Below are 18311 nucleotides of genomic sequence, written 5' to 3'. Positions count from 1 at the left end.
GGGCCAGTTGATAGCACTTAGTTACGTGGAGGTTCTCGAGAGAACTGTGGCTGGACCCTCAAACTAACGTGAAGTAAAGCTGCACTAATGAATAACACAGAAGTGGTGCTGTGATGCTACACTTCCATCTAGTTCGTATACTGAATGATTTTCATCAAATCCAACCCTGTTTGATGCTATTTATGGTTGGCCTTTTTCATCAATAGCCATTTCATGTATTTACAGCCTGTAATTAACTGACTATGTAATAGTTGTCATTGTCATTGGAGTCAGCGATTCCTGCGCTGGCTTTAAATTGCCCACACATACACGAGTGATTCCCAGGAAATGAGCAGTACTCCTCATGATGTGTAAACTGACTCGTGATGTCTGTGGAGTTCCAGTTTCATTCTCAAAGTCGGTAATGTTACCTGAGGTTAGTCCGGGACAGCTCTGACATCATGCATCCATTAGTGGATGAGGTGCAGTTTTTGCAGTAATTGTGCCATTTAATTAGTTAGTGTTCCTGCAGTGTAATCCCCAGAGGTGTGCTCTGCAAAGAGGGAAAGTGTTCCTAATGTCAGGGCGTCATTCAAGCTCTATAATCAGTGATTCCATGAGGGCCACCTGTGTATTCTCGCAGCCCCGCCCTCCACCTCCACACGCGCGCTCACACACGCACACATCAGGGATAATGCCAGCCTTTACATCCAGGGCAGGGTAACTATCGGTTACCTTGCCAGCCAGCCCTGCCAAGCCCATAATGAGAGTCTGCATCAGTGGACCCAGTCGCTGCCTTCAGCGATCCAGATGGGAGTTTACCGTTTATCGCTGCGTCATCGTCTATTACCTAGTCATTACAGGCCAGTGAGCTATTTTCATGATGCATGTTTTCACTGTGCACCTGTGAAAGTACATGCACCCTCCCTGCAAACATACAGGCACACTGCTGTTTTTAAGACACGTAAAGCCCAAAAAAGCCCCAGAGCCAGATCTGATTAAGACTTTAAAGCTGCAGTCAGCTGTGGTGTAAGCACGTGTTTGCTCACTGGAATCAGGTAATGACTGATGTATGTAATAATTCACAGTCCTGAGCAGATAGTGTCATGTAGATATCATCTTTGGTTATTATCCTCACGGAAGGTTATATTTTCTGGGGTGCTGCTTGTAAGGATTAGCCACCTGTTTATTTAGTTAAGTTAAATCTCAATATTTGACATCCAATAATATCTTGCTCAGTTTAGTTAAAAACTAAGGACGTGGGTGAACACAAACACATTGAAGAGTTTCAGTGATATTAGGCGGGCCCTGACTAGCCGATGATACTTACTGTATGTACCTTTTCAGGAAAACCAAAACCAGGCAACTGTTACATAACAAAGGATACTACACATACTTTTCCACTGGCTGGATTTCAAAATCATCCGGCCTCTGCTGGCACTCCGCGCAGATCATTTGCTTTATTACTTTTCTGAGAAACAATCCATAAAGGAGCTATGAAAATTTGTTGGCAGCAATTCTTAAATTCATGGTCCATTTAGTTTTTAACCATGGCTGTCTAAGCATTTCAGCGCACTAGAATATACTGCATGTATCCTGCCATGGATTCAGACTCTCAGGCCGAGAAAGGCTCTAACATCACACACAGCAGTGTGTTTGAAGTTAAAGTGAACAAACTGAAATGCAGACTGTGATAATGGACATGCAGCTGAAAGGGTCTTTCTTACGTGTGAAATAAATGTCTTTTGTAAGAGCACACTTAAGCCTCTGTAGGCACAACTTAACAGTCATAGTTCCTTTTTCTTTAAGGCGAGACTGTCTAACTTTGGAAAGAAGAAATAACACAATCTTCCCCCACAAATGATAAAGATGAATTCATAATAAGTAAAATGCGCACTTTGCATCAGTTCAGTACACCAGGGGTTTCGTTGCGACAACTTTATTTGGTCTGGTATGACCAGTATCTTATGGTGTCCCACGTCAGCTAATGTTAACAAACTTTTGACAGAAATTATTATGTAACTGACATTTTTGAGTTACTTTCTTGACTTTATAACTATTCTGTAGTTGTGCTATTGTTACACTGTGTTTCAGCATTTTGTGTTTCAGACTGTGTTTCAGCATTGATCACTGTTTAGCAAAAGTTACATAAGATAGCTTTAACTATTAGTCTTTGAGTTGACCTCAGAGACTTGTGGTTATTGTCTGATATATTTATTAATATATATCTCTCACAACATAATTATGTTTACTTATTGCAACAATAATATCAAAAACTGACCAAAATGGAACACAGTTTGTATGGAGGCTTATAATGCAGCTTTGATGTGCAGGAAGAAACAGCCGTCAAGTTTTAAGGTCAAGTGAGGAGCGGCCATCCCCTGGATCTGCACTAGTGTTGTTCTTTGGATGACCTTTGACTTTCTGTGCTGGCTGACGCTAGGACCTTTAACAACTTTACATAACCAAAAACTGGATAGTTGGGCATTTCATCTATTCATCGAAAACTCAAAATCCTTGTGGTTTTAAAACCGATCTAACAAATGATAATAAAGCAAAAAAAATATTCCATGTCTGTGTTTCTGTAAGAGAGCAAATGCTTTCTGGGGTTCATTCCATTAATGTGACCATCACTGAATACATGTAATGGGATTCCTGTCATTTCCCATTCCTGACATTCCTGACTGGTGTTTTTAACTTTGGAATTCACCTTGTCATCTGTGTTCAAGATATCGAGCCAGAACTGACCAGCACTCACTCACTTCCCCTCATCAGAGTCCGGGAGATGTTTATATAGCTATTTCTGCTACAAAAAGTGGCTGTATTTTGTTTCAGTTGTGATATCGTTCACCTTTATCCATGTCTTTTTCACTCAAGTAGTTTATTTCATCCTCAAGATGATACTTCAAAAACTAATTCAGTCTTTTTTATTTGTTGGAATTGAGGTTTTAGAAGGTTTTGTAAGGTCAAACCATGAGGTGTTTTCAGTAGCAAGACTTTGTCCATGACTAGAACAATTTGTACTGAAGAAACAGAAAACACTTGAGGCCATGCTTCACCTGTCAGCAGCCACATGCACTGAGGAGAATCTGACCACAGGTCGCAACTATATACTGACTTCGTGTCTCGCTATTAACTGCTGTGTAGGAACATATTTCATGGTTGAGTGCAGACGCAACTGAAGCGACGTCCACTGTGTGCAGGCTTTGTTTCATCCCTCTGTGTGACTGGCCCTTATTCACTCCTATTACCAACTTCACAAAGGACAAAGACTGGAGCTGTCTGGAATGATTTCTTACAGATTTCCATTTTTCTTATGTAAACAGGTATATGAAAATGGCGCCCAAAAAAAAAAATAGGAAGAAAGAAAGAAGGAAGCCTTTTCATATCATCTTACCCTCAACTGGCCCCTGCAGGTTTGGAGTTGTTTCTGTAAACCACAGAGACGTTTAAAGTGTGATTTTAGCTGTTGCAGGTTCTCTGGGGATGGGCTCTAAATCCCGTTTACAAATTCACCTCTCTTTGAGAAAATCCATTCAGCTGCGATGGCCCCAAATCCCCTCTAATGTTTTGAATTTCACAAAAGAAGCAGCAGATAAGGCAGCTTGGTCCCTTACGCTGATGATAATCTTTTTTCCTCCTTTATTTTTCCTTGTGCTACCAATGATACATCTGTTTCTCTCAGCCTCTCAAGCTTATTAAAAATGAGCTATTCATCTCTAAAATCTACTGGGGTATTTCTATAATGACATGGATGGCTTCACACTCAAATCTATCCAAACTTGGGTTATTTGGGGAATTTGTCTTTTCCAACCATTGACTTGATAGCATCAGAATGAAGGTAAATACCTGCAAAAATGTCAATGGCTGATCCCATGAATGCTGAGGGGATTAGTTGCCAATGTAAGACATGTGGTATTAAAGCCTGAGAATGTCTCAAAGTCATTTAACCCTGTCACCATTTGGTTACGCACATTATCCAGAGGGATTGTGATAAACAGCTGCTGAAAAGCCTCTGCAGAGATGTGATCGCTGTATCATGTACCCGTCTGTAAGCCAGATAGCACCTTGTACCGATTCTGGGCTGCAAATGGAAGCTCTTCGAAATCATATATCCTGAGGCTAGTCCTTTAGAGATAGCAGGTAAGCCAGGATAAACACTCCTAAGAGAAAGCATTCCTACTCTGGGCTGGGCTCATGCATTCAAGAAATCCCAGGACCTCAAAAAATCAGCCACTTATCCAAAAAAAGCCACTTGTTTGTGTTTTTGAAATTTACAAGTCAATGCCTACACAAAGCTAAAAGGAACTTGAGCCAGTGTTTAGTCTGAATTACAGCCAAGGCCATACTGAGCTGAATTGTGTACGCCTCACTTGCTTATTGTTGACCCACACACAGATGCTCTAAAAGACAGCTTTTGTTTAAAATCATGGTCTTTAGAGCACTTGGGATCTTGAGGCATCCTTACAATCCTTGGCTTTTGTCTACATGTCAACTCTCGCCTGCCAAAAGCCAAACAAATGTACAAAGCAGCTCAAAAATTCAACGCAGTGTGTCAGAGGCTGATGAGAAGCTCCTTTACAGCTGCGCCTTAATTCATGGATGAGATGTGGACCCCAGCCTGTGGAGAACTGTGTGTTTGCGTTTTTTCATACATGTTCATACTCACGATACACAATGAAGGCCGACTGCACATAAACACCTCTTCTGTCATTGTCATACACACACACACACACACACACACACACACACACTAGAATACTATATAATGCTTGAAGGCTGGCACAGTACCAATATATGGAGTACATTAAGAGAAAGAAGAAAGACATGTCAGAGCTTGGATTTAAGTCACAGGACAAGGCTGACATGATGTGTGGAATTTCAGCTTAAGTTACCTGGACACTAAAGCTATATCCACACAGATGGGGAGTGTTTGATAACATGAAAATCAGCACAGCGTTGAAATATTCCAATACACTGCATCCTGTTAGTAAACCAATTATCTAAGTTGCGTAAGACATTTGTCAACTGGTGTTAGTGTCACATTTTTAAAAAAATAAAAAATAAAGTTAGAACTGAAAATTTCAACTAACTTTTACTGAAGTGAGAGTATCTGGACAAATGTGCTTTAAAATGTGATACAAGCATCGAACCAAAAGCTGAGACAAACTTCAACAAAATAAGCTTTTCAAAGACTGCATCCCTAGTTTGACTAGTACTATCCTGATTGATCTGTTGTTGTCTGGGTGGGTAGCTGCAGACAGTTAAAGAGGAGGTACTAAAGCAGATTTTTGATAGGAAAAGGAAAAGTTTGAGCATAGTTATAAATCTAGCTCTGCTGGATCAGACAGTGGAAATACTCTTCTGGGAGAGCAGAATGGTAGACATTAAAAGCCTATGGTGTAAATCATTTTAATCAGAAGCAAATTATTGTTTAACTTTTAGCTCCTGGGGTGCATTCTTGTGTGTAGAAATGCGTGCATGCATTTGCAGAGACAGAGCAATACACCACTTTTCATACAAAGCCTATTACACAGAGCCTGACAGTGTTAGACCAAAAACTAAGATAAAAGCTGTTTTTGGTGGGGCAACAACTCACTGAACGTCTGTAAAGCCTGTCGGGATTTTCCACTTAACAACAAACGCAGGCTTGAATGGAAACTTGATTTTTATATAAGCATTTCAAGAACTGTAAATTATTTACAAAGTTGTACATGACCGAAGATCAATTATTAACATATATTTCCATCAGGTTTGTATTTAACACCCTTCTCATATAAAACGTGCTGAGAGCATTTTGTACAATCAATCAAAAGTCTAAATAGCTGAAAGAGTTTAGCTTTTTTTGGACTCTACCCATGTGCTGTTCACTTAACAGGCAAACAATGTTACATAGGTTTATATCCATCAATAATATCGTATTACATGGTAAACAGCGTTAACAAATGCCTACAACACAGCAGGCTACACGAGGAATTGCTCACTATTAAACTGCTTTGAGTTCATGTAGGTTTGTATCTGTGGAGTTCAACAGATGTTTCCCTCTGTCCGTGAGTCTCAGACCACAGCTATATAAAGACAGTATAATTACTGGACTGGTCTGAGCACGGCCTGCCATGCCTGCCATCTGTCATACACACACACACACACACACACACATACACACAAACAAACAAGCCACTCATAGTTTAAGCATGAAGGCTGACAAAGGTTTGTTAAGTTGAAGGGAATGACTTGAGATTTGGGGAAATACACAAATACACTTTCTTGCTTGGAGTTTGCGTGTATAGCTTAACATAAAGAATGGGAGCAGGTGGTAGCAACTGACCTGTGTGTTGTTTTTACTGTTTAAAAGATATAACGTGTTAAGGATTGAGCTTTAGATGTGCTGGCAGGTGGATTTTGTTAGCGTGAAACAGCACCAGGCTAGCTGTTTCCTTGTTTCCAGTTTATGCTAAGCTAAGCTAAAAGTCTGCTAGCGGGAGCTTCATATTGACTGTACAGACATGAAAGTTGTACCAATCTTCTCATCTAACTTCGTTTTCTAACAAGAAAGTGAATAAGTGTATTTCCCAAAATGTCAAACTATTTTTTTAAATTTCTGTGTCTAAGTTATTGTCTGATTTGGACATTTACTGTTGTTTTTGTTTTAATCATTCTTGATTATTTAAAAGATATTCTGATCATTTCAACTCGTTGCATTAACCCCTGCACTTATATTAACTTTCAAACTTCCTTTTAACTATAAATAAAGTTTGTATGTTTTTGCAGCAGGGGTGGTTTTTTCTGATCTTGAGCTATTTCAAGCTGCAGAGAAAACGCACTCTGTTGTTTAAAGCAGTTTACAGGCCACTAGCTGCAAACGAGTAATCTGATGTTCAGAAACTTTTCCCACACTAGTGGTGTGCTGTGAAAGAGCTTTTTTTGTATATCACCTCAGCAATTTTTGGTCGCCTCAAGGTGTTGTAAACTCATTCTCCCATTTTAAGGAGGATTACCGACTCCACTTGACTTTGAAGCTTGAAGTTTTCCAAAACATGGTGTGACTTCCAGGCTTCTCTGTGAGTTGAGGGGGTTTTAATGAGGGGATTTTCAGTTTGACCAGCTATGCAAGACTCGAGTCATAGATGGTTGGCTCCTGTAATCAGGCCATCTATCACACTTTTATACCTGGAGCACAACCTCACTCCCATGGGACAGACACACAATACTCAGGGGGTGCTGGATTTTTTTCCGCCTCACATACAGGGATGTGATGCGCCCAGGGAGTCAAGGGGTTCACATGCTAATGTAGGGTGACAAAGTGGGTCAGTGATCAGCACTGTTGACCTCTGGTTTGATCCCTTTTGGGTTTGCAGATTGCATCTTTTTAGCCAGGCTTTCAGTGTGTGAAAATATGAATGAATGCGTGAGGGAAACTTGTCTGCATTGTTTCCAGCTCTTCACCCAATACATGCTGGGATATTCTGAAGGCCTTAAGAGGATCAAAGGAATAGTTCAACGTTTTGGAAAATACACTTATATATTTTCTCGCCAAGAGTTCAATAATAGGTTGATACCACTCTCTATGATAAATATAAAGCCACACCTGGCAGCCATAATATAAAGACTGGATACAGCCGAAAACAGTTAGTGTAGCGCTGTCCATATGTAACAAAGTCCACCTACCAGCAGCTGTAAATTTTACTAAGAAAAGGAAATACCTCCAACACATAGTGTGGAATGGCGTCAATCTTCTCATCTCATGCTCAGCAAGAAAACTGACAAGTGTATTTCCCAAAATGAACTTTTCCAAGCTATCCCGCTTATCAAATACCCGAAGAGGCATGAAGCTAGTGGTCTTTGTTTCCGCCCTCACTCTCTCTCTGTTAAGCTTTTCCCCTAAACAACCTTCAACTCAAAACTTCAGCTGAATTGAGAAACACCGTGAATTCAAGTCAGCTGACAAACTGAGCTGTATATCCACTTCAAGTGAGAGCAAAGAGTCGTCATCTCAGATCTGACCTTCATTGTGAGATATTTTTGCTAAATGCGTCACCAAAACAGACACATGAAGAACACAGCACACAGAGGTGGCACGCAGCGCTGTTTTGATTGACGTCACCTAACGATGACGTTATGTCCTTTACAAGGACATACCATACGCAGTCAACACTGACCACTACTATCGTATTAGATCAGAAAATGGAGGACAGATGCAGACAAGAGCATGAATGATACCATCTGCGGTTTGAAACTTTTCTGTCCTGTGTCTGTTTTGCTCCAAGAGCCTTTGGTGTTTGAAAAAGCCGGTTTGAGACAGACAAGTAGGGAAAGTTTAGAGGATTGAAGAGAGAAGAAGAGAGACAGACTGATGAAGTGAGTGATGCAGAACAGCTTCTTTTCTTTTTCTCCCCATTTCTGATTGTCTCAAAATGAGTGGACTGTCCTTTAAATTGATTTATTATTGATCATCTGATAATTATCAATCTCTCTGTCTGTCTTAATTTTATTTATTTATTATTTTAGCCACTAAAAAATATATCATTTGACCAATTTTAGCTTGTTTTTTAATGTGCACATCCATCTCCACCTCCACGTATTTTGTCTTAAATCATATAACCGCTTGCGTTAAAAAACTGAGGTTCATGTTAGTTTTAAAACTTCTATTCTATGTCTGATAGGACTCACAACACTGCTCAATTTCTTATTTGTTACATAAAAGAAAAGTACAATGTTTTTTGTGGCCAAATTTTGTGTTTGAACAGACGCCTCAACCAAACTCAGGTGTGTATCAATGAAAAAGTAGACGTCTTACTGCAACTGGATAAGTACATACATTCTAGTGTTAGTCAAGATAATGTTGAACTAACAGTACATCACAAATTAGTACTGTATACAGAGGGAATCTTCAAAGACAAAAATCATCTACGGAAAAAAGAGTCAAATAAGATGAATTACTTTACTTACTTTAGGAATTCAAGAAACCCCAAATCACTAAGGAAACCCTAGGATCAAATATAGAGAAAAGATGGCACAGTACAGGTTACATAAGATAAAAATCTACAATGTAATCTAAAGTATACCACTGAAGTCAACTGAGGTTGATGGATATGGGTCGAAGTACGAGAAAGAGAGCAACAGAGAGTGACAGAGACGGAAAAGTAAAGATGAAGAAAAACTGAGCAGGAGAGAAAGGAAGCACCAGAGAGAGAGAGAGAGAGAGAGAGAGAAAGAGGGTACATTGTGCCGTGGAGGGGTCGGGTCATCCCGGTCAGAGCAGAGAGAGAAGCGCTTCTCAGATCAGCTCAGAGGCTGACAGCTCTCTGACAGGGATTAGAAGACTGCCTGTAAATAAGAGGGGTTCAGACCTGGGGCACCTTGCTCCTCGACAAAGTGCTCATTTCTCATCTATCACTCTTTGTCTGTCTCTGTTGCCTATGGTGCCTAATTCTGAAAGAGCTGAAGTTATTTTCAGTAATATTTTCATCAGCAGACCAGTGGTGTGTGCTAGGGTGAGAGGTCCAGCATAACTGAAGTGAAAGACATTTTTCATACGGCTGAGCAGCAGCGTAAAGTGGAATTCTTTTGGCCCTCGTCTGCATCATCTCAAGGAGAACAGTCAAATTTCCAGGAAAAAGAAGAGGAAGCAAAGTAGCAGACATCGAGATAGATGACATCATTGATTTAAACTAAACATCTGTGGGCCAGACACCGTCCCAGCCTTTAAATAAATCCTGTAGGTAGGAGGTAGGCAACCTGTACGGTATATTTATTCACTCCTGTTAGAAGCAAATGATTGTCTCAAGAACTTTTGTGCAGCTCAGATAATGTTTCGCTCACTGGGAACCGTTTCAGCTGAGTCATCTGAGGTGGAGGTGGTGAGGCCTTGAAGTCCGCAAAGAGGAGCCGAGTTCAGATGAGGTGAGATAGGATGAGATGGTGTTAAATGAAACATCACTAACTCTTCGGGGCATGATTGGAGACTAATAATCCCAAGTCGACAATACTCATAAACTGTGCATAGAAAGAGGGACAAGCAGAGAGTAGGGCTTTAGACTGCAGTTAGAAAAAAAGACTGTCCTTCCACAATCAAGCCCATTTTGATGTAAATGATGGTGTATTAGCTGTGCAGATGCGCATCCAGTGTACACCTCAAAAGGTAAGTTGATTGATCTGATATTTGATATTGCGACTGCTGAAGCCTAGTGTCAGCACTGGCTCGATTTTGGGATGTGTTTGTGCACATAATGAGGGCTGTGGATTTTGTCCCCCATCTCTCACACTTCTGAAAGGATCTCCTAACGGCCAGCATGGAGAGGAGAAAATGATTATAGTACATCTAGTGTTTAGAGATGGACCTGTCCTTTAATCTGAACTGAGGCAGCAGTAAGGGAAGGGTCAAAGGGACCTCCGCCTGGCCGTGAGCGTCTTTGGGTTTCCAGACACGCCCTAACCACCGGGGCTGCCAGTGCTGCGAGGAGGAGGATCGGGGGAAAGTGGAGCGGACGGAGAGAAGAAACCGTCCCCTGTCAGAAGTATGCGGGGCTCGTCCTTTCAGACCTTACGTCAGCCCGGACTCTTTAACAGGCTGTCAGCCCAGGACGCAGACAGAGGTGCGAGGAGATGGCAGGGACGGGACGAGGATGTAGCACACCTGCGGAGAGCGGCGCGTCGTGCCTTTAAAACGGGACTAATTCTGGATTCAATGCATTTGCAGTTCTCCACCAGTGATGAGTTGGCTCCTGTTGTGGATTATAACAGCAGTCGGGATTCAACAGGTGGGATGGAAGATACATTTCTCAAACCTTTTTTTTTTTTTTTTAATGCGAAAGTTACACATTTAAGTCAGTCTTATACTGCAGGAGAGCGGTCAGGTAAATGAATATAATTCTGAAAAGATGCATCTCTATTGAGTAGCATTCCTTAATACACCATGAAAACAATCTAAACGTCCTACTGGGGGTTTACGGTGTGTGTAGCACTTCAGAGCACGTTTCAGTGACTTCTTGTTTTATTTCCCCAGCCCTAAATATGATGACTGTAGTGTGTGTGTGTGTGTGTGTGTGTGTGTGTGTGTGTGTGTGTGTGTGTAGAGCCTATATCCCTGTTGGGTACTGGCATGTGTTTGTGGTACCCTGTGGTGAGTTTATAGGAACCACGTCGCCCTTCAGGACCAGTCGAGTTGGCTGTCCCTGCAGGGACTCGCGCTTAATGTTAAGGTGTGAATCCCGAGTGACCCGATCGTAACTCGCTTTGTTTAGCTGCCTTTCCTCGCGGTGCAGCCCCAGTACACGGCATCCTACCGATCGCACGCCTCTCCGCGTATTTGTAGGACTTCCACTGTTGCTCATTCTGCAGATGTGGCCCTAAAAGATAAGCCGGCGCTGACCGAGGCGAGCTTTCCTGACCCGTGGCAGAGGAAGCTCGACTGGATAGACTGACTGGCCCGAAGCTCATCATTCCCTGTAAACCTCGCTGATCTCCCCGAGGAGAAGTCACCATTGTCCTCAAACTTGCAGTGTGAGATGGTGGCAGTTGCCACCCTTCGGCTCCACTTTCTGACTTATATTTTAGTGCCACCTAGTGGTTATGTAGGAAACGGCTTTCCCAATTTCCCACCTTCCTCCTTTATCTTGAACCCATCAGTACAGCTGTTCAGCTTTTGGAAATTGAAACTAAGTCTTCTTAGATTTGCACCGATTCTATGAGTAGTTTTGAAACCATTTAGCAACTGGTGATATAAAAGCTTTAATAATTGTCAAATTATACTTGAATATTTCTCTGAAAAAGGAATTATATTATGATAAAGTCTTTAATATTAAAATTAAGTCATATAGGACATATTAACATAGTTTTCACTGATAATGTAAAAAAAATATATATCCTTTGTAAAGTAGTAATCCAAGTTATCACATTTCATAACCTATTGTTAAGTCTGAATAGAGTTCACTCTTCAGTGTTGCAAACTTTTGGAGTGAAATTGAAAACAACAGTGCCTGAGTGTCAGTTTCTTCACGGCCCCCTGGCATTATCCGGAAAAGTTTTTCTTTTTTCTTCTTTTTTCCTCTTCCCTGAGGAAGGGTTTGCCCATGCCTGTGCACATGCTTCCAGGGGTCATCTGATGTGACCAGAGGCTGACAGGAAGAAAAGATCAAACCAGCAGGGGAGAGAAGGGTCATCAGTTCTTTTCACCTCGCTCAACAGAGAAAAACAAAAGTTCTTATTAGCTGTCCATCACCAAAACACAGCGGCTACTTGAGGTCAAACTGGAGGAGAGTGAAAGAGAGGAGGAAGCCTAAATGTATGAAATCTGAACATTTTGAGATCATAACATTATTTCTGCATCGTCCTCTGCCTGTAGTCTTGCCCAAGTTTTCTTAAATATTGGTTTGTCTAATTAATGTAGTGCTATGTTTCATTTTCAGGATGACGATTGCATTAGGCCGACCCTGTGTTGTCATAACTAACTAATGAAACACCCACCTCTCTCTCTGCTCTCCTTTCTTTGTTAGGGTAATGGACAATTTTTGGGCTGTGTGTGTTTGTTTGTTTGTTTGTTTGTTTGTTTGTTTTGTCTCTGTGAATTAGCCTGATAGCAGCAGGCTAAAGTAACTCTTCTGAAGAATGGCTTAGTGGCAGCGCTGTAATTAAAACTCATTCATCTGCATTAGCAACACCGTACAATGCAGTTATTAATATGAGCATAATTTCGTTCAAGTGCTGAGAACAAGCTCAGGGAATTGACATAGGGCACGCCATGCGTAAGATGATTAAGTATGTTTTCGCACAGTTAATTGCAGATTAATTCTACATGCACGTGGGTATGTGTATGCATTTGTATGTGTGTCTTTAATGGATCAGAAGCTTCTTAATAAAGGTCTCTTCTAAGCATATGGATCATGTTATGATTTCGGCGTATACAGACAATATTGGACTTCCAATCAGATGTTTCACACCTTGTCTAGACCTGGTCACATTGTGCTAATTATGATGGAAAACGTAGCTGCTACAGCTACGTATTACTGCATTTGAGCATTGCTATTAATCAGAGCATTTGTGGCAAATGTACTCTAACTTCTCTTTGCCTAAGAAGCAAATCTCAGTTTCTCACTCACTGAACGATAACCCAGAGACCATACTCCGGCATTTTCTCATGCACGCCATGTTCTCAAAACAAGAGGAATTTAATAAAAGTAGTAGTTGTTGTCTGATCAAACACATTTTGAATCAAAAAGACAAGTCTCCTCAGCAGAGACTCATGCATCCACAGTCCAAAACTAACCTAGTGCTGGGCTCTTAATGTGCTTCGAGTGACCTGTTTCAGTGAGAACATCTGCTTTTTAGAGCTGAAGAGCTCCTTACTGTGTGATCTTGGCTTCACAAAGCAGCTTGTATGAGGTGGGGTGGGGGGATTGATATTTGATTATGTTTCTTTGGCAGGATTTTGTAGCTGTTTAGCACAGTTGTAAATTTTAAATATGATGATGGAACACTTCCAAAGTGTTAAGTACATACAAGACCTTGTCATTGATTTAATAAGATTATCACCACTGGACGTTTAATTCATTTTCATAGACTTATTTAATTTATTGGAGAGCAAGACCACACATTAGCAGGCTGCCGTGTATTTCACCCATGTAGGCAGCCAAGCAGAGGTGTAAAAATAAGCGAATTGAGACCTTTTGGACCAGTGATTTACTGAGACAGGATTACCAAAGAGGGCTGGATAAGAAAGAATTCAGGATTAAGGATATTAAAAATATTGCCTCACCACACGGGCTCTAATACCTTTCATGTAATAAAGGATGGCATTTTGATTTTGTGCAAACAGAGAAATGGTAGCCTAAGACTTTGTGTAACCAAAGCTAGAATTGTAAATTCAGTGTAGTGGAGGTTCATTCACTATGGTACATTAAATGTATAATGAGAATGAAAGAGTCAGACTGTGAAAACATAAACTAGATTTTAGTAAAATGGATACACACCATGGTTAAACTGCATTTACTTTCTAAGAAAGTTTTTCTGAAGCCTGTGCTCTGGGTTTAATTTGTTCGATTTCCTCTTTCCAGGCCTACTCCCAGAATTCCACTGCCATGCCACCCGCCACAGCCGTCACATTCCCACCTGTGGACCAGTACAACCGGACGCAGTACTGCAAGTGGCCGTGCGAATGTCCCGAGGTCACCCCTACCTGTCCGCTGGGTGTGAGCCTCCTCATGGACGGCTGTGACTGCTGCAAGGCCTGCGCCCGGCAGGTGGGCGAGGTGTGCAACGAGGCAGACACGTGCGACTACCACAAGGGACTGTACTGTGACTACAGCTCGGACAAGCCTAGGTACGAAAAAGGAGTGTGTGCATGTAAGTGTCACTCACCAAAACCAACAAAGTCAACAACTGTTCTTGCACAGCAGGGAAATCTTCGTTTTTTTCCTAATGCGATATGTTCGGTTCACTGTCCACACTGCAGCACAGGCCGCAAGTGAGCAGACTGGATTTGAGTAGAGCAGGTGTTTGCTAATGCATCAACACTGGTTGTCATAGTAACAACATAGGCGTTACTTGGCAGAATATTAATGCATTTTAATGTTGTCCAGTGGACACCACACACACAAGCCATTCTTTCACCTTCTTTGATTTTTGTTTATTTTAGTCATTTGTAATTGCATGAGGCAGTCATGCAACTACAAGCACACAGCATCAGCAGAGCGTAGGTTTATGTACAGAGCTTTGTTTGCTGCTGCCGAGCCTAAATCACTTTGAATAAAGTGACAAAAGTTGCATCTCCACAGATGTGATGCGAATTATATTGCAAATCCCTTATGGAAGTGACTTAAAAGCTTGAATTCTATGTGTTCACACTACTGTGAAGGTTGTACGTTACAATATGGTCACTTGTAAAAAAAAGGAGGCATTCTGTGGTTCAAAGCTGTAATAACGTGATGTATAATGTATGTATATTTAATTTTATTGCTTTTTATTTTTCACAGCATCTTTGCCATTTTTTGTGGATGCAAATGAGCCCTTTCTCTCTGTTCTATCTTAGCGGCTACCCTTATTTACTCCAAACAAACTGTGGAGAGAAAAGCCTCCCTAACACTGATATTTGTGCTACTGCTTGTGGAAAAACTTTCCTCAACTGGTTTGAGATTTGAATCACTATAGTGCGATACCAGCCATCAGCACAAAGTAGAAAACCAGATTGTTTTTTATCCTGAAATGTCACAGATTTTTCTTCTAGGAATATTTTCATTCATAACTATTTAAATTATAAATGCCTAGAGATTAATTAAACAGTACGTGACTGCTTGTCGTTCCTCTCTGTGATACCAGATATGGTGGGCACAGGCTGTGAGCATGATGGTGTGATCTACCGTAATGGGCAGAGCTTCAAGCCCAGCTGTAAATACCAGTGTGTGTGTGTGAACGGTGCCATCGGCTGTGTGTCACTGTGCACAGAGTCACAGCCTCCCCGGGTGTGGTGCCAAACCCCACGCCGGGTCAAAGTCCGGGGACAGTGCTGTGAGCAATGGATCTGCGATGAACCAAAGAGAGGGCGCAAGACGGCCCCACGACACGCAGTAGAGGGTAGGACACCTTGCATATATTTACTAGGGGGGAATAGTATATTTTTTTTGCTGGGTGAAGTCGGGCTTTATCTTGCAAACCCTCCTCGAATTTTTTACAGTTCCCAATAGCACTGCCAAATCCCCTGATTTCCTTCCAGCTCACTGAAATGCAACACAGTTCATGGTTGAGTTTGAAAACATCAGGGTGAGCTAAATCAAAACCGAATTGTTTAAAAAATCACTGAGCTTTCAGGGCCTCTTCATTACTCTGACACATTGTCATCGCTTTATAAGTATGGCTAAGTAACCTAATTATCAGGCTAAGGTTTTAAATAACTCCTGTAATCTGGAGGATGGTTAGTTTTGACAAATAGATGGAGTTCTGTGGACACCTCTTATTGAGTTATTATATTTTCAAATCCGTGGATATCTCTGATAATAAATGAATGCTAATTTACAGAATTAAAGTACATATTTTATAGATGAATAGTCAAAAGTGGACTAGAGAAGTAAAATAGCAGCATCTGCGTTTGAAATTGGCAGTCAAAAGTCTGTATTTGTGTGACTACAGTTTGTTGTCCAGGAGGATCATGAGGTTTAGGTGTGTGTGTGTGTGTGTGTGTGTGTGTGTGTGTGTGTGTGTGTGTGTGTGTGTGTGTGTGTGTGTGTGTGTGTGTGTGTGTGTGTGTGTGCGGTTGTGTGTCTGTGTGTGTGCGTGTGTGTGTCTGTGTGTGTCTGTGTGTGTACAAGGACAGACCAATCCTTTCCTGTGGAAGCCCTCACACTGTTTTTGGGAATCGTCCAGTTTCCAGTCATTTAGTGCAGCGGCGCAGTGAGCCATGGAGGGAAGAATGTGAACGAAGATTTCTTTGTCTTGCATAAGGAAACAAATCCGATCCAGACTACTAGGAAAACACAATTTAAGGATTTAAATTTAAAACAAGTGCAGTACCAGGGGATGCAGTGCTCCTTTGTTTCTCATGGTAAAATACACGACTGGTCCCTCATAAAAAATTATAAAAAGGGAACCAAGGCAATCCACAAAGTTTATCAAAACATTTTAATCTGTTTTTAAAGACCATGGACTTCTCTTTATCAGTTAATTAGTATTATTAGTTAATTAGTTAATCAGTTCATTAGGTTCAAATCCGTAAAAACATACACTAGAGCCAAAAGGATTAGTTATCAAATAGATTAAGTGATTAACTGCTATTAACTATTTTGATAAGCAATTAATCCTTTTTTTGTCTTAATAAAATGCTTATTCTCTGGTTCTCTGGCTTCAGCTTCTGCCACGCGAGTATTTGCTGCTTTTGTCTGTTTTTTTAACATTGTACATTCAGCCCAACAAAACAAGACATTTGAAGATGTCACCTCTGGCTGTAGGAAATTATGATTTTTCATTGTTTTCTTATAAACATGGAAATGATGCTCTATTTAACACATTAGCACATTATCTCATTAGTTTTGTTCAGATTTGCTCATTGGAAGGAGCACAGTAGCAGTGAACCTGCAGGGAGTAAAGCTTTAAATCGTAACAAAGTCTGTCAGTGTGTATCAAATCAAACAAACTCTGATATTTGTAGCCATGACATGACCTATTTACCTCTCTTCCGTGTCTACATTAATCCAGTTTTCCCAGCTGAGACCAGGAGCTGGCACAAGAACTGCATTACCCAGACTACCTCATGGAGCCCCTGCTCAAAGACCTGTGGCCGCGGCCTGTCCCTGAGGATCTCTAACGCCAACGAGCAGTGTGAGCTGGTCAAAGAGTCCCGCCTCTGCAACCTGCGGCCCTGTGAGGTTGACATCACCCAACACATCAAGGTGGTAGTTCTTTCTAATATCTTAGGCAGTCAAGCAAGGATTGCATGATGAAAACTGATTTAACGTCTTTCTCCTCCCTTCCACCCTCAGCCAGGAAAGAAGTGTCTGAACATCTACAGGGAAGATCAGCCCTCCAACCTCACCATCTCTGGCTGCACCAGCAGGAAGCAGTACAGGCCCAAATACTGCGGCATCTGCACAGACGAGCGCTGCTGCATCCCTTACAAGTCCAAGACCATAGACGTGGAGTTTGAGTGTCCTAAAGGGACGGGATTCACCTGGAAGATGATGTGGATCCAGGCATGTTTCTGCAACCTCAGCTGCAAAAACCCCAATGACATCTTCGCTGAGCTGGAGAGTTACTATGGTTACCCGGAAGTCATTAACTAGAGAAGCAACATGTCATTCATGCTCGCTCTGCGGAGGGGCATCTCGACTTTTTTTTTCTTATGCAATGTTTTGTATCTGTAATGTGTATGAATATGTACAAGGGATTTTCTTATGGTCTTTTTTCCTATTGGAAAAATCTGTAAATATGAAAAATATATGTGTCTCCAGAACGGATTCATAAAGCATGACGTGCTTTTGAAGAGTATTCGAAGAAGTACTTTGCAAATGAAAATATTCAGCCAATGCGTGTGAGAAATACTGAAGGCTTTATTTATTTATGTAGCTTGTGGCATAACTAATAACATAAATGAGATTCTTGAGCTGCTTTCAAGAAAAGTCAAACATCGTCTTTAAACTCACAAGCCAATTTAGGCAATAAAGGTTTACTGTAGATATTTTCCTTCATTTTTCATGAAAATTTCTTCATAACAAATGAAAAAAAAGGGCACAGATGAACTGTTATGCCAAAGACAAAGCCTTACTTTTAAGACTGTTTTTCTTTTATAAATGACCACATCTTCAAATAAAAAAGACACAATCAGGGAAGATCTGTTACAAGGTTTTTAT

General features: G+C 41.1%; 1 protein-coding gene across 1 annotated transcript; it reads left to right on the top strand.

Moving 5' to 3' along the window:
- Window positions 1-10525: 10525 nt before the first annotated feature.
- ccn4a (cellular communication network factor 4a) lies at window positions 10526-18305 on the top strand. Its single transcript, XM_040121338.1, has 5 exons — window positions 10526-10739; window positions 14031-14319; window positions 15292-15546; window positions 17161-17354; window positions 17445-18305. The coding sequence occupies exons 1-5, from the start codon at window positions 10692-10694 to the stop codon at window positions 17742-17744; spliced, it is 1086 nt and encodes a 361-aa protein (XP_039977272.1). The 5' UTR covers window positions 10526-10691; the 3' UTR covers window positions 17745-18305.
- Window positions 18306-18311: the final 6 nt, after the last annotated feature.

Source organism: Xiphias gladius, chromosome 24 (genome assembly GCF_016859285.1).
Source record: "Xiphias gladius isolate SHS-SW01 ecotype Sanya breed wild chromosome 24, ASM1685928v1, whole genome shotgun sequence".
Classification (NCBI taxonomy): domain Eukaryota; kingdom Metazoa; phylum Chordata; class Actinopteri; order Istiophoriformes; family Xiphiidae; genus Xiphias; species Xiphias gladius.
Note: the sequence above shows the minus strand (reverse complement) of the source record. Positions and strands in the feature narration are given on the sequence as shown.

Bases quoted from the DNA above. Each gene is read 5' to 3' on its own strand.
- ccn4a (XM_040121338.1), top strand. From the start codon at position 10,692: ATGAGTTGGCTCCTGTTGTGGATTATAACAGCAGTCGGGATTCAACAG. The intron at 10,740-14,030 runs GTGGGATGGAAG...TCCTCTTTCCAG, and splicing joins CAGCAGTCGGGATTCAACAG to GCCTACTCCCAGAATTCCAC. The intron at 14,320-15,291 runs GTAAGTGTCACT...CTGTGATACCAG, and splicing joins CGAAAAAGGAGTGTGTGCAT to ATATGGTGGGCACAGGCTGT.